This window comes from Oryctolagus cuniculus, chromosome 21 (assembly GCF_051225735.1).
Source record: "Oryctolagus cuniculus isolate XC-2025 breed Fujian yellow rabbit chromosome 21, ASM5122573v1, whole genome shotgun sequence".
NCBI lineage: Eukaryota > Metazoa > Chordata > Mammalia > Lagomorpha > Leporidae > Oryctolagus > Oryctolagus cuniculus.
Genome location: NC_142887.1, coordinates 30,826,348 through 30,839,822, shown reverse-complemented (window position 1 = coordinate 30,839,822; position 13,475 = coordinate 30,826,348). Strand labels below are relative to the sequence as shown.

Below are 13,475 nucleotides of genomic sequence, written 5' to 3'. Positions count from 1 at the left end.
CCGTCACCACCTGTCAGAATCCCATCAGGTGGGTTTAGCCAGGATGCCCCTGGCCCCTGAAATTCCTAACTTTCAGACCCCCAGGCTGTTTCCAAGCAATACAACCCCACTGGTGCATGCTGTGTTGGGCGCTGTCCTGAGGCTCAACTCCCCCAATGCAGCAGCCCCGCCCCCGAGGAAGGCCTGGGTCTGCTGCTCTACCTCCCGCCCAGCTCTAACTTTTCTCAGCCACTTAACTCCTCTTGCTGGAGAAGGGGCTGGGGTTTCAGCTGGTGCTCCCTGGGGTGCCCAAGAGGAAAGCACAGGTTGTTACCAGTTTGGGTTATTTGCAAGACAGGAAGAGAAAGAGACAGAGACCTCCCACCTGCTGGTTTGCTCCCTGACAATGCCTGCAAAAGCTGGAGCTGGGCCAAGTTGAAACCAGGAGCCAGGAATTCAACCCAGGTCTCCCAGGAGGGTGGGCATCGGCAGCAAGTTTGAATCGAACAGCAGAGCTGCGACACGAACCCAGGATGCCAGGATGCGAGTGTTCCAAGTGGCATCGTAACAAATGCCCACCCCCAAAACACAGGCTGTGTGTAATAAGTCTGTCAAAATCCGGGGCACTGTGGCAAGCAGTGTCAAAGGTAAGCCCGATGGGACAAGGGGAGAGCGGCACTTCCTGGCTTCAGCCTGGCCCAGTCCTGGCTGTTGTAGCCATTCAGGGAGTAAGCCAGCAGATGCCAGATCTCTTTCTTTCTGTCTCTCCTGCTCTGTCACTCTGCCTTTCAAATAAATCCAAAGCCATGGGTCCACCCAGACCAACAACTGCCACGCAGTAGACGCTGAGACACTTGTTCTCAAAAGAGCCTGGCACCACGGTGCTCACGGCACAGCGCAATCGGGAAACCAGCCTGGCATCCACTGAGAGCGGAGCGGCCCAGCAGACGGCAGACGGAACAGCAGCCTGTCTGCCCGGCCGGGTTATTTCAGAGGCGCAGACGCCCACTGCCCCGGGAGCCATCTCAGTGTCCCCGGGTGGGGAACCTTCTGGAACTCAGGGAGGGACGGGCAGCCTCACCTGCACCTGGCCTTTCCCCATGAGCCGGTCGGTGCTCTCGCCGTCCTCCTTGGCCATCTTGGTTTTGTTGTAGCACTTCTCGTAGCACAGTATCCTCAGGGTCTGGGAGCCTTCCAGCTCTATCTCAAACTCCTGCGGGCCCCGAGAGAGAACAGGTGTGCAGTGAGCAGACAGGTGTGTGTGTACAGAGGTCGGTGCTGCAGGCCGAGCCACAGCTCCTCCCCACAAACAGCGCCTGGCTGTCCCGCCAGACTCCTGCCTTGGGACCCCACCCCCACCCCGCACGCTTAGTTCTGGGACCCTTTGTGGACCCCGGGTGATGAGAATGTGTCAGGTCCGGCTCATTGAGTCTAACAAACATCCCACTCTGGGGCTGTCCAGCAGTGCTGTGAACTGAAAATTGCCCTAGGAAACACCAGCATCAGAGCAGTGGGTTAAGCCCACCACTGCTTAGGAAGCCTGCATCCCTTATTAGAATGCCTGTTCGAGTCCCTGCTGCTCTGCTTCCGATCCGTCTTCCTGCTAATGCACCTGGGAAGGCAGCGGGGTGATGGGCTAAGCACTTTGGATCCCTGCCACCAGCCCCGGAGGCCAGAACGGAGTTCCCAGCTGCTGGCTTTGGCGTAGCCTGGCTCTGGCTGTTGCCGGCCCTGGGGAGTGAACCAGATGGACGATCTCTCTGTCTCCTTTTATTTCAAATAATTAAATCTTTTAAAAAGAAAAAACAAAACAAAAACGTGGATCATCTATTAAAAAAAAAATTGGGGGCTGGCGCTGCAGCTCACTTGGCTAATCCTCCACCTGCGGCCCCGGCACCCCGGGTTCTAGTCCCGGTTGGGGCACTGGATTCTGTCCTGGTTGTTCCTCTTCCAGTCCAGCTCTCTGCTGTGGCCCGGGAAGGCAGTGGAGGATCACCCAAGTGCTTGGGCCCTGCACCCGCATGGGAGACCAGGAGGAAGCACCTAGTTCCTGGCTTCGGATTGGTGCAGCGCGCCGGCTGTAGCGGCCATTTAGGGGGTGAACCAACGGAAAAGGAAGACCTTTCTCTCTGTCTCTCTCTAACTCTGCCTGTCCCCCCCCCCCCAAAAAAAAAATTAGGGGCTAGCACTGTGGCACAGTAGGTTAAGCTTGAGGTGCTGGCATCCCATATGGATGCTAGTTTGAGACCTGGCTGCTATACTTCCAATCCAGCTCTCTGCTAATGGCCTGGGAAAGCAGTGGAAGATGGCCCAAGTGCTTGGGCCCCTGCAGCCACATGAGAGACCTGGAAGAAGTTCCTGGCTTTGGCCTGGCCCAGTTCCGGCCCTTGTGGCTATTTGGGTAGTGAGCCAGTGGATCGAAGACCCTCCTCCCCGTCCGTAACTCTGCCTCTCAGATAAATAAAATAAATAAGTCTTTTAAAAAGTTCTGCTTAAGATAAGGGAAGACAAAGTGACCCCTGGGAGGTGACAGAAGCGAGAGGCAAGGTATCCCCCAGGCTTGCAAGAGGCCTGCTGGGCCTGAGAGGATGGGTGTGTGTGCCAGGAACAAGCAGGCCCCCTCTGATGACCAGGCATGGGCGGCCCCTGCTGGTCTGACACCACGCAGACCTTGGCGCCTTTGCCTCTGTACCTCCCTTCTCAAGCCTACATGGCTGACTGGCACCTGACCCTTCTGCACACCGCCTAGAACCCTCACCGGTTGCTTCCACCGGTCACGGCCTCCCACTCCCGGCACAGCCTTCCCTGATGGGTCCCACATGGCTCTGATCCCTTCTCCTCGTCATAGGTATGTGTAGAGTCATGCTGAGTAGGCCATTTAATTAGGCCCCTTGTGGCCACGTCCTATTCAGCCAAGTGTAGTTACTGACAGACAGTGGCGAGGACAGCAGCTGGGACATGGCATCCCATACCCGAATGCCTGGGTTTGAGTCTCAGCTCGGCTGCCGCTGTCAGCTTCCTGCTCCTGTGCAACCTGGGAGGCAGCAGGTGATGGCTCACATGGCTGGGTTGCTGCCACCCACGTGGGAGACCCCAGATGGAGTTCTGGGCTCCTGGCTTCAGCCCGGCCCAGTCCTGGTCATTGTAGGCATTTGGGGAATTCTTTCTCAAATAAATAAATTAAAAAAATTTTGTTTGTGGGGTTGGCATTGTGGTGTAGCAGGTAAAGCTGCTGCCTGCAATGCTGGCATCCCATTTGGGTGCCTATTGGAGTCCCGTCTGCTCCACTTCCGATCCAGCTCTCTGCTGTGGCCTGGGAAAGCAGTGGAAGATGGCCCAAGTCCTTGGGCCCCTGTACCCGCGTGGGAGACCCAGAAGAAGCTCCTGGCTCCTGGCTTCAGATCGGCCCAGCTCCGGCCATTGCAGCCATTTGGGGAGTGAACCAGCGGATGGAAGACCTCTCTTTCTCTGCCTCTCTCTAACTCTGCTTTTCAAATAAATAAATAAATTAAAAAAAAATTTTTAAAGTGGATGTTGAATGAGGATTCCTGGTTTCCGGCTGCAGTGCTCCTTCCACTTTATCACACAGCCTGGCTCTGGGTGCGGGATGGCGCAGCACCCCTCCACCCCTACCCTGGCTCTGGGTGCAGGATGGCGCAGCACCCCTCCACCCCTACCCTGGCTCTGGGTGCGGGATGGCGCAGCACCCCTCCACCCCTACCCTGGCTCTGGGTGCGGGATGGCGCAGCACCCCTCCACCCCTACCCTGGCTCTGGGTGCGGGATGGCGCAGCACCCCTCCACCCCTACCCTGGCTCTGGGTGCGGGATGGCGCAGCACCCCTCCACCCCTACCCTGGCTCTGGGTGCGGGATGGCGCAGCACCCCTCCACCCCTACCCTGGCTCTGGGTGCGGGATGGCGCAGCACCCCTCCACCCCTACCCTGGCTCTGGGTGCGGGATGGTGCAGCACCCCCACCCCTACCCTGGCTCTGGGTGCGGGATGGTGCAGCACCCCTCCTCTACGGGGAGGCAACTCTCCGTGGCCCAGTGGCCTCCAGGAACACAACGAAGCACAGGAGGGACATCTATACCTCTCAGCATCTGGGCACTGGGTCCATCCTGGCCTCCAGGGCAATCACCCCTCCCTTCCTCAAGGCTCAAGGCCAAACACCTAAGCACCAATCTGGGATGGGGGAAAGCAGAGGACAAACTGCAGCTCCACAAACCCAGAACCCTGAGAGGCAGGAACAGGATCCCTGGTCCCCAACCCGGCTCCGCTCCTCCTCCACATGGACAAAGTCCAGCTCCCCCCACCCCCACCCCAGCCCTAAACCCAGAGGTTCCTGCCAACTTCAGAGGAAAAACTGCTATGGCAACCAACAAGTAAACACTGAGCCTTAACAAAGGCAGGATGAGCCGGCCTTTTAAGTTCTCTTTCCAAAGACTTCTCCATTAAAAAAAAAAAAAGCAAAACTGTTTCTTTGCTGAAGGGGGGCAGTGAGAGTCAGATTCTTAGGAACACAGGCGATAAAAACATCTGCACGTCTCAGGACATTCCCGGAATGCGCGGCATCGCCTGGGGAAGCCCTCAGGAACCCCTGGGTGTGGATGTTTACATTCTGTGCAAGCAAACCTGGCTCCTCACCTCGTTCCAGTTGGGCTCCGTGGTGTCCCTGTAGACGCGCGTCTTTGCTTTATTCACAAAATACCCAAAGGAATCCACCTCCAGGGTGCAGTAGAGATCTGTGGGAAGGTGACGGGGAGAGGGGGCACTGTGCTTTTTTACCCCGTATGAGAGCTTGAATGTTTTTCAAAGTCAGAAAGCAGCGGTCTTGTGGCGCAGTGGGTTAAGCTCTGATCCCACGTGAGTACCGGTTTGAGTCCCGGCTCTCCACTTCCGAGCCAGCTCCCTGCTAAGTTAACCCACCTGGGGAGGTGGTGGAAGATGGCTCCAGTGCTTGAGCTCCTGCCACTCACACGGGAGACTCGGATGAAGCCCTAAGCTCCTGGCTCTGGCTTTTAGACTGGCCCAGGCCCAACCTTTGTGGTCATCTGGGGGAGTGAACCAGTGGATGGGACATCTCTCTGTCTCTCCCTCTCTGTAACTGCCTACACCACACTAGTACAGGGGCAGGTATTTGATTTAGTGATTGATATGCCAGCCAGTACCAGGGCGCCTGGGATTGGGTTCTGGTTCTGTTCCCAGTTCTGGCTTCCTGCTGGTGGGCACCCTGGGAATCTTCCAGTCACATGGGAGATCCAGCCACAGGACAACCCAGTGTGCCATCTCCTGCCCCAAGCTCCCTTTGTTTAGCACAGTGCTTTTTCATGCCCACGCAGCTGACTCCACAAGTCCCTCTCTCTCTTTTTTTTTTTTTTTGACAGGCAGAGTGGACAGTGAGAGAGAGAGACAGAGACAAAGGTCTTCCTTTGCCGTTGGTTCACCCTCCAATGGCCGCCGCTGCAGCCGGCGCACCGCGCTGATCTGATGGCAGGAGCCAGGTGCTTCTCCTGGTCTCCCATGGGGTGCAGGGCCCAAGCACCTGGGCCATCCTCCACTGCACTCCCGGGCCACAGCAGAGAGCTGGCCTGGAAGAGGGGCAACCGGGACAGAATCCGGCGCCCTGACCGGGACTAGAACCCGGTGTGCCGGCGCCACAAGGTGGAGGATTAGCCTATTGAGCCACGGCGCCGGCTCAGTCCCTCTCTTTTCATTGTGACCACTGAGCCGCAGCACGGACAGACCACGCTGCACCTACTCAAGGCTTTCTCGATTTCACTTCTATAAAGTAAGTGTTTTTTAAAGACTTGTTTATTTATTTAAAAGACAGAGTTACAGAGAAAGAGAGATCTTCCATCTGCTGGTTCACTCCCCTAATGGCCACACCAACCAGAGCTAGACCAGGTGGAAGCCAGGAGCTTCTTCTGGGTCTCCCATGTAGGTGCAGAGGCCCAGGGACTTGGGCCATCTTCCACTGCTTTCCCAGGCCATAGCAGGGAGCTGGATTGGAAGTGGAGCAGCTGGGACTCAATCCGGTGCCCATATGGGATGCTGGCACTGCAGAAGGCTGCTTAACCCACTGTACCACAACACCAGCCCCTAAAGTGAATTCACAGAGTAGGAATTACTGGGTTAAGCGATGAGGGGCTTAACTTCCTTCCTTTTTTTTTCTTTTAAAGATTTATTTTATTTACTTGAAAGTCAGAGAGAGAGAGAGAGAGAGAGGCAGAGGAATATCTTTCATCCACTAGTCTCTTCCCAGGTGGCTACAATGGCCAGTACGGGGCAGGCACAGTTCTAGGAGCCTTTTCTTCTTCTTTTTTAAGATTTACTTATTTACTTGAAAGTGTTGCAGAGAGAGAGAGAGAGCGAGAGAGAGCACTAGAGAGGTCTTCTATCCACTGGTTCACTCCTCAAATGCCTGCAGCGGCCGGAGCTCCCCAGAAGGCTGCAACTGCTGGGGCTGGGCTAGGCTAAAGCCAGGAGCCAGGAACGTCTTCTGGGTCTCCCATGTGGGTGCAGGGGCCCAAGGACTTGGGCCATCTCTCGCTGTTTTCCCAGGCCATAAGCAGAGAGCTGGATCAGAAGAGAAGCAACTGGGACATGAACTGGCGCCCACAGGGGATACCAGCACCGCAGGCAGAGGCTTAGCCCACTGTGCTACAGCCCTGGCCGCAGTGTGTGCTTTTTCATTACACACCTTTCTTTGGTGAAATCTATCCAAGTCTTGTGCTCATTTTAAAACCTGGGCTGTGCCTCAGTATTGGGTTGTCAGAGTTCTACATGTTCTGTACACAAATCCTAATCTGGACCCAGAGTTATCTCACACATTGCAAATACTATTCCCCATTCTGTGGCTTGGTGGAGGTTTCTTGTTTTGGTTTGCAGCAACCGTGGAAAGAAAAGGCTCCTAGAAGGGCTGGTGCTGTGGCGTAGCGGGTAAAGCCACCGCTTGCAATGCCGGCATCCCCTGTGGGCACCGGTGCGAGTGAATGGGTGGATGGAAGATCTATGTCTCGTCCTTTTTCTCTGTCTCTGAGACTCAGAGCTGTGCCTGCCCCATGCTGTCCTACTACAGACCCCAGGAGCCAGGCGTACGCTGAGAGAGGTCAGCAGACCAAACACAAGCAGCCTCGGCTGTGCGGACGGCGTTAGCAGCTGGGAGAACCCTCCCTTGCAGGGGGGAGGGTGGGGAGCAGGACAGGTGTAGCATCGGTGCCACTCCACAGAGCAGCTGCCTGCTCTACTGGCCCGGCTGCTCTCAATCCCTGCAATTACAAGAACCACCTGCAGGGGGCAGCTTACCAGCTGGCAGGATCTGAGACAGAAGGGCAGAGCTGACTCCCGGAGGGGTGGAGAGAAGCCAAGGATACACACCACCACCACCTGGCAGCAGCCCCTCAGAGCAGTCGGTCAGGGTGGGTCAAGCCACCTGCGGGTCATCAGAACGCTGTCCCTGGCTCCCCTACGCCCTGCCCATCAACCCTTCCTCAGGGGAAGACCCTGGCTCGGCCACCTGGCCTTCCTCCCCCAGACCACTCACTTACTGGAACTCTGCTTGAATCCGGTGGCTGAGTGGACGATGACATTCAGGAAGCCGTACAGGCCTGGAGACTCATCATCTGCATAAGAGGTCAGAGGTGAGCCGCTGGCCGAAGGGAGGGAGGTGGCTGACAGCCTGGCTCTGCTTCAGAACCCGGCAAGGCAGTGTCTCGGGCACAGGCAAACCAGGGACTGAGACAGAAGGCATGGAGGCTCCAAGGACCATGGGGGTGGTGTGGGGTACGTGTTTGCTGTACATGTATGTGCCCCCGTGTGTGTACATGAGTGCATGCCTGTGTGAGCACACATGCAACAGTGAACGCAAGCTCCATACGACCCAGCAGTGTGGCCAGCAAGTGTCCAGGTGAGAGGCGGGCAGTGGGGGTGGGTGGAGGCGCCGGCCGAGCAGGGGCCAGATCCACAGCACAGAGGGTCTGGGAGGCAAGCGTGCATCCCAGGCCCTGTGACCAGGGTCGGAAGCCATCTGCTTCCTCAACGGCCCGGCCGCAGTCGCCAGGGGAGGAGAAACAACTCCTGGGAGTGGATGGCGGACCCTGACAAGCGGAGGGGCGTCGGCTGGGGACAGAAGGATCGGTGGGGGTTCGGAGGGCCCTCGCTGGCTGGCTGCCCAGCCCCCCGCGCCCCACCGCGCCCAGGCCCCACCTTCTTTGTTGATGGTCAGCGGGACGCTGTGGACGGTCTGCAGCTTGACGCAGGAGTTGGTGAGCATCTGCAGCTCCACGGACGTCAGAGAGAAGCTTTTGAAACCTGCGAGGGCGGACACGAGAGGGAAAACAGAAAACGGAAACACCGGCCGTTAGCGCCCCCTGCTCCTGGGCCTCCCTGTCCCTCCTGGTCGACCCTCACCACACCCTAGGGTGTGGAGACCCCAGCAGGGGTCAGCGGCTGGGGGGTGTAGGGGGTGCCTGCTGGCTCCCAGGTGAAGAGCTTGTCTCAGCAGCAGAGCAAGACCCTGGGGAGCCCACGACCCCCCCGACACACACACTGCTGTCGCCCAGGCACAGTCACAGGGCAGGGCTGACCCCATCCGGTGGCTCTGTCCCCTGCTAATGCAGGCCGCCGTCTCTCCACTGGCTTTGTTTCGGGGTGCAACACTGAGCCGGGGGACAGAAGCTGGCACGTGTGGACGCAGTTTGGGTTCCCGTGTCTTATAACAGGAAATCAGGGGACGCAGGCCCTGGCAGGAGCTCCCTGCACCATGGCCAGGCCACTGGTGGCACTGGGTGGGTGCGGGGAAGATGTGGCTCAGCACAGGTGTGAATGATGGGTCTGAAGGGATGGGAGCCCAGGCCAGGTCAGAGGCACGAGGCGACCCCCCGACCCAGCCCAGCATCTGTGTGCAGCAGGCGAACCCCAAGTGCTCCCGACCCTGGTCCGCCAGAGGATCTGGGGCAGAGTCTGCTTTCCCATCCCCCACCCCCACCAGGAGATAGCAGGGGTACAGCTGGGAGCTCGGGAGAAGTAAAGATGGAAGTGCTCAGAGAAGGAAGGCGGGCTGCAGGGAGGAGGCAGACCCTGCCCTGTCCCAGGGCTGCCGTGAGGCCAGCAAAGGCCCCTTCAGCACCAGCACCTGCTGTGGGGCAGGCGGGGGAGGGGAGACTGGGGAGGCCAAGGGCACAGGGTGTTGGGGAGGGGTCTGTGGGAAAGGCCTGGGGGGGCATGGGAGGGGGGTGAGTCATGAGTGGCAGGTGAGGAATTCAAGAGGGGGTTCAGAGGGGAAGCCTGGAGGGCAGGTGGGGGCATGGAGGCACAAGGGGACTGGGTGGGTGGGGCCAGGACTAAGGGGGTGGGGCCATGGTAGGTGGTGACATCAGGGGCTGGGAGCCAATCAGGACAGCCCCTCCCCAACTTCTCTGTTTAAAAAAATGTTCTCCCTGAGAGGCAGAAAGGGAGACAGACAGAGCTCTTCTCCACTGGCTCTTTCCCCAAAGGCACTCAATGGCTGGGGCCGAGGCCAGGAGCTGGGAACTCAGCTGGGGTCTCCCAGGTGGGTGGTGGGGATTTAACTACTCGAAGCATCACCACTGCCTCCCAGGAAGCTGGAGTCGGGACTGGAACTCAGGGACCCGGATGTGGGATGTGGCAGTCTCAACAGGTAGGCCAAGGACCTGCCGTCCACTTCTTTTCTAAATTAAGACTCCATGTAATATTGCACTTGGATAAAGGCCCATTTAAAGGGAAAAAAAGCTTTAAAGCTACAGAAGCAGGGGCTGCTGTTGCGATGGAATGGGTTAAGCCTGCCAGTCTGCAGTGCTAGCGTCATATTTGGGCACCAGTTTGAGTCCCGGCTGCTCCACTTCTGATCCAGCTCCCTGCTAATGGCTTGGGGAAGCAGTGGACGATGGCCCAAGTGCTTGGGGCTCAGCACCCACATGGGAGACCCTGAAGAAGCTCCTGGCTCCTGGCTCCTGGCTTCAGATCTGCCCAGCTCTGGCTGCTGTAGCCATTTGGGTAGGGAACCAGTGGATGGAAGACCTTTGTCTCTCCCTCCCTCTCTGCGTTATATATACATACATAAATCTTTGGGGCTGGCGCCATGGTGTAGAAGGTTACACCACATGGGAGACCTGGAAGAAGCTCCTGGCTCCTGGCTCTGGCTTGGCCCGGCCCAGCCCTGGGTGTTGCGGCCATCTGGGGAGTGAACCAGTGGAAGGAAGATTGATTTTTCTCTATTTCTGCCCCTGGCTCACCTTCTCTGTAACTCTTTCAAATAAACAAATCTTTTTTTTTTTTTTTTAAAGATTTATTTATCTGAGAGGCAGAGTTACACAAAGAGAGACAGAGGTAGGTCTTCCATCCATTGGTTCACTCCCCAAATGACTGCAATGGCCGGGCCTGGGCCAGGCCAAAGCCAGGAGCCAGTAGCCTCTTCCAGGTCTCTTCTGTGGCTGCAGGGGCCCAAGCACCTGGGCCATCTTCCACTGCTTTCCCAAACCATTAGCAGGGAGCTGGATCAGAAGTGGAGCAACTGGTGCTCACATGGGATGCTGGTGCCACAGACAGAGGCTTAGCCTACTATGCCAAAGCACTGACACCACAAATAATTCTTTTTAAAAAATAAAAATTTTAAAAAGGCTACAAGAGGAGAGGCTGATTCCTGCAGCCCCCAGAGACCCTGGCCAGAGCCACTCACACTTCTTCTGCTGCTCCCGGATGTTCTCTCGCCACTCGGCGCGCTCGTAGTCGGAGGAAATCAGGAATGTGTAACTCTAGGGTGGCAGAAATGGAGGATGCACACCAGTTATCTCCACCCCAGGGCTGAGCCAGGGCCCTGTGTGATTCTGAGGTGCCTTGGGGCCAGGGCGCACGCGTACCTCCCAGCCGAGCTGTGCACCTGTGCACCTCAGGGGCCTGTGTCCGGATTGCTGGGGCCCAAGGGTGATGCTGGCAGAGGGCGGCCAGCTGAGGAACCTGGGGGTTGGATCTGCAGAAGGGGTGGGCGGGTGCCGACCTGAGCGGCTCCCCATGCAGAGACCTGGAGATGAGGCTCCTGTAGAGCCCATCACTGCCTCCCTCCCTGCACCATATGCTGGAGACCAAACCACTGTGCATGGTGAGAGGTGCGTGTGATGCCCGTGGAAGGAGAGGCCCAGGCCCCCCTGGCACCAGGAGCCAGACTCTCAGCAGACAAGCTGCCTCTCCGGCCTTGGGTTAATCTGGGTGGCACAGACCTGAGGGCCCCCACCCTGTTCAGACGCCCTGGAGACCCTGCCCTGGGTGCTTGCCTGTGCCATGCTGGGACGAGTCTCTCTCTCTCTCTGAGAGCGCTGCGTGTGAGCCCAGGGACCCGAGCCAGCACAGGGCAGCCCCGAGGGAGACGGCGCAGCGGGCACGCTCACCTTGCCGTTGCGGTTGTGCACGCGGAAGGCCATGCTGGGAGACATGAGCAGCAGCAGCGACTCCTGCTCCGACAGCTTCTTCTTCAGCCTCTCCATGGCCTTGCTGCCCTTGTTGGCCCTCTGCGGGAGAGAAGCCACAAGCTCAGCTTTCCGTCCTGGGCCCTGTGCTACCTGCTGCCACCTGGCCCGGCCCTGGAAGTCCCCCCAGCCATTGCCTGGGCCTCAACTCTTGGCCGCTCTGCATAGCTCCAGGCTGGGGCTGGTCACGACTGACACGGTTACCAAGCATGGGATGGAGCACGTGGGGACACTCTGCCAGCCCACCTGGGTGAATAAACAACCTACTGTGTGCACCCCAGTCCCGGGCTTCCCAAGCCTCACCTGTCGCTCCCCACCTGCTCCCAGATGTACTGAGCTTGCATTAGGTGAGAGCCGAGGGGGAACCTCTTGTCCTGCTGTGTGCACTGTAGCCAGGTGTGCATGGACCAAGGCCAGTCTCCCAGGGACCCAGCTCGCCTGTGGCCGCTGCATGGCCCCTGCTCGGGCCTGGGGGCTCACAATGATGTTGCGGATGCACTCTCAGTACTTCTACCATCTCCTAAAGCTCCCCAGAAAGAACCACGGGCCCACAGTCCACACCCGGAGAGCTGCACTCCCCACCTGGGACTGGTGCCACTGGAAGGGGTCAGAAGGGTACCTCCTCCTGTTCCATGTCCTGGACAGTTCTGAGTTCTGGGCTGTCCACGGCCTGCTTGAGCCTTTCTTCCTTCCTTCTCTTTATTTTTTTTTTTTTTAAGATTCATTTATTTGAAAGGCAGAGTTACAAAGAGAGAGACAGAAAGAGACAGAGAGAAAGGGGTCTTCCATCTGCTAGTTCACTTCCCAAATGGTTGCAACGGCCAGGTTTGGGCCAATCCAAAGCCAGGAGCTGAGAGCTGCTTCCACATCTCCCACATGGGTGCAGGGGCCTAAGCACTTGGGCCATTTTCCACTGCTTTCCCAATGTGCCTGGGAAAGCAGAGGAAGTTGGCCCCTGCATCCAATAGGAGACCTGCATGAAGCTCCTGGCTTCGGCCTGGTCCAGGCCTGGCTGATGTGGCCATTTGGGGAGTGAACCAGTGGACGGAAAACCTTTCTCTCTCTCTCTCTGTACCTCTTTCAAATAAATAAATACATCTTTAAAAAAAAATTACAGGGCCTGTGTTATGACGTAGCAGGTAAAGCTGTCGCCTGCAATGCTGGCATCCCATATGGGCACCCACTCCAGTTCCGGCTGCTCTACTTCTGATCCAGCTTCCTGCTAATGCACCTGGGAAAAGCAGCAGAAAGATGGCCCAAGCTGGTGGGCCCCTGCCACCCACACTGGAGACCTGAATGAATCTCCTGGCTCAGTGCTAGCCATCATGGCCATCTGGGGAGTGAACTAACGGATGGAAGATCTGTCTGTCTCTTTCTGTAACACTGACTTTCAAATAAATAAATCAATCTTTTAAAAAAATTATACAGAGGGTCAGGTGTTTGGTCTAGTGGTTAAAATGCCCTCATCCCACCCCAGAGTCCCTGGGTTCCTGTTACCCATGTGAGACCCTATGAAAAAAAATATTTTTTTTTTTAAAAATCTTACTTATTTAAAAGTCAGTGTTACATGGAGAGAGGGAGAAGGGTGAGAGAGGGAGAGAGAGAGAAATCTTCCATTTGCTGATTCACTCCCTAAATGGTCTCAGCGATCATCAGGGCCAAAGCTAGGAGCCTAGAATACCATGCAAGACTCCCACGTGGGTGGCGGGGGCCCAGGCACTTGGGCCATCCCTTGTTGCTTTCCCAGGTGCGTTAGAGGGGAGCTGGATCAGAAGTGGAGCAGCCATGAGTTGAACTGACGCTTATGTGGAATGCTAGCGTCTCAGGTGGCAACTTAACCTGCTGTACCACGATGCCGGCCCCGAAAAGCAAGTCTTAAAAACCTAAAATTGGCCAGCGCCGCGGCTCACTAGGCTAATCCTCCGCCTAGCAGCGCTGGCACACCGGGTTCTAGTCCCGGTCGGGGCGCCGGATTCTGTCCCAGTTGCCCCTCTTCCAGGCCAGCTCTCTGCTG

At 57.3% G+C, this 13,475-nt stretch overlaps 1 protein-coding gene across 1 annotated transcript in view; it reads right to left on the bottom strand.

Annotated features, from left to right (window-relative positions):
* The window catches only part of BCR (BCR activator of RhoGEF and GTPase), a 129,045-nt gene that overhangs the window by 16,971 nt on the left and 98,599 nt on the right, over window positions 1-13,475 (bottom strand). The window contains exons 11-16 of the mRNA XM_008250161.5: window positions 11,384-11,503; window positions 10,678-10,753; window positions 8,187-8,291; window positions 7,529-7,603; window positions 4,626-4,723; window positions 1,061-1,192 (exon numbers count right to left, since the gene is read on the bottom strand). Of these exons, the coding sequence (XP_008248383.4) occupies window positions 1,061-1,192; window positions 4,626-4,723; window positions 7,529-7,603; window positions 8,187-8,291; window positions 10,678-10,753; window positions 11,384-11,503 (606 nt within the window). The remainder of the gene's footprint in view (window positions 1-1,060; window positions 1,193-4,625; window positions 4,724-7,528; window positions 7,604-8,186; window positions 8,292-10,677; window positions 10,754-11,383; window positions 11,504-13,475) is intronic.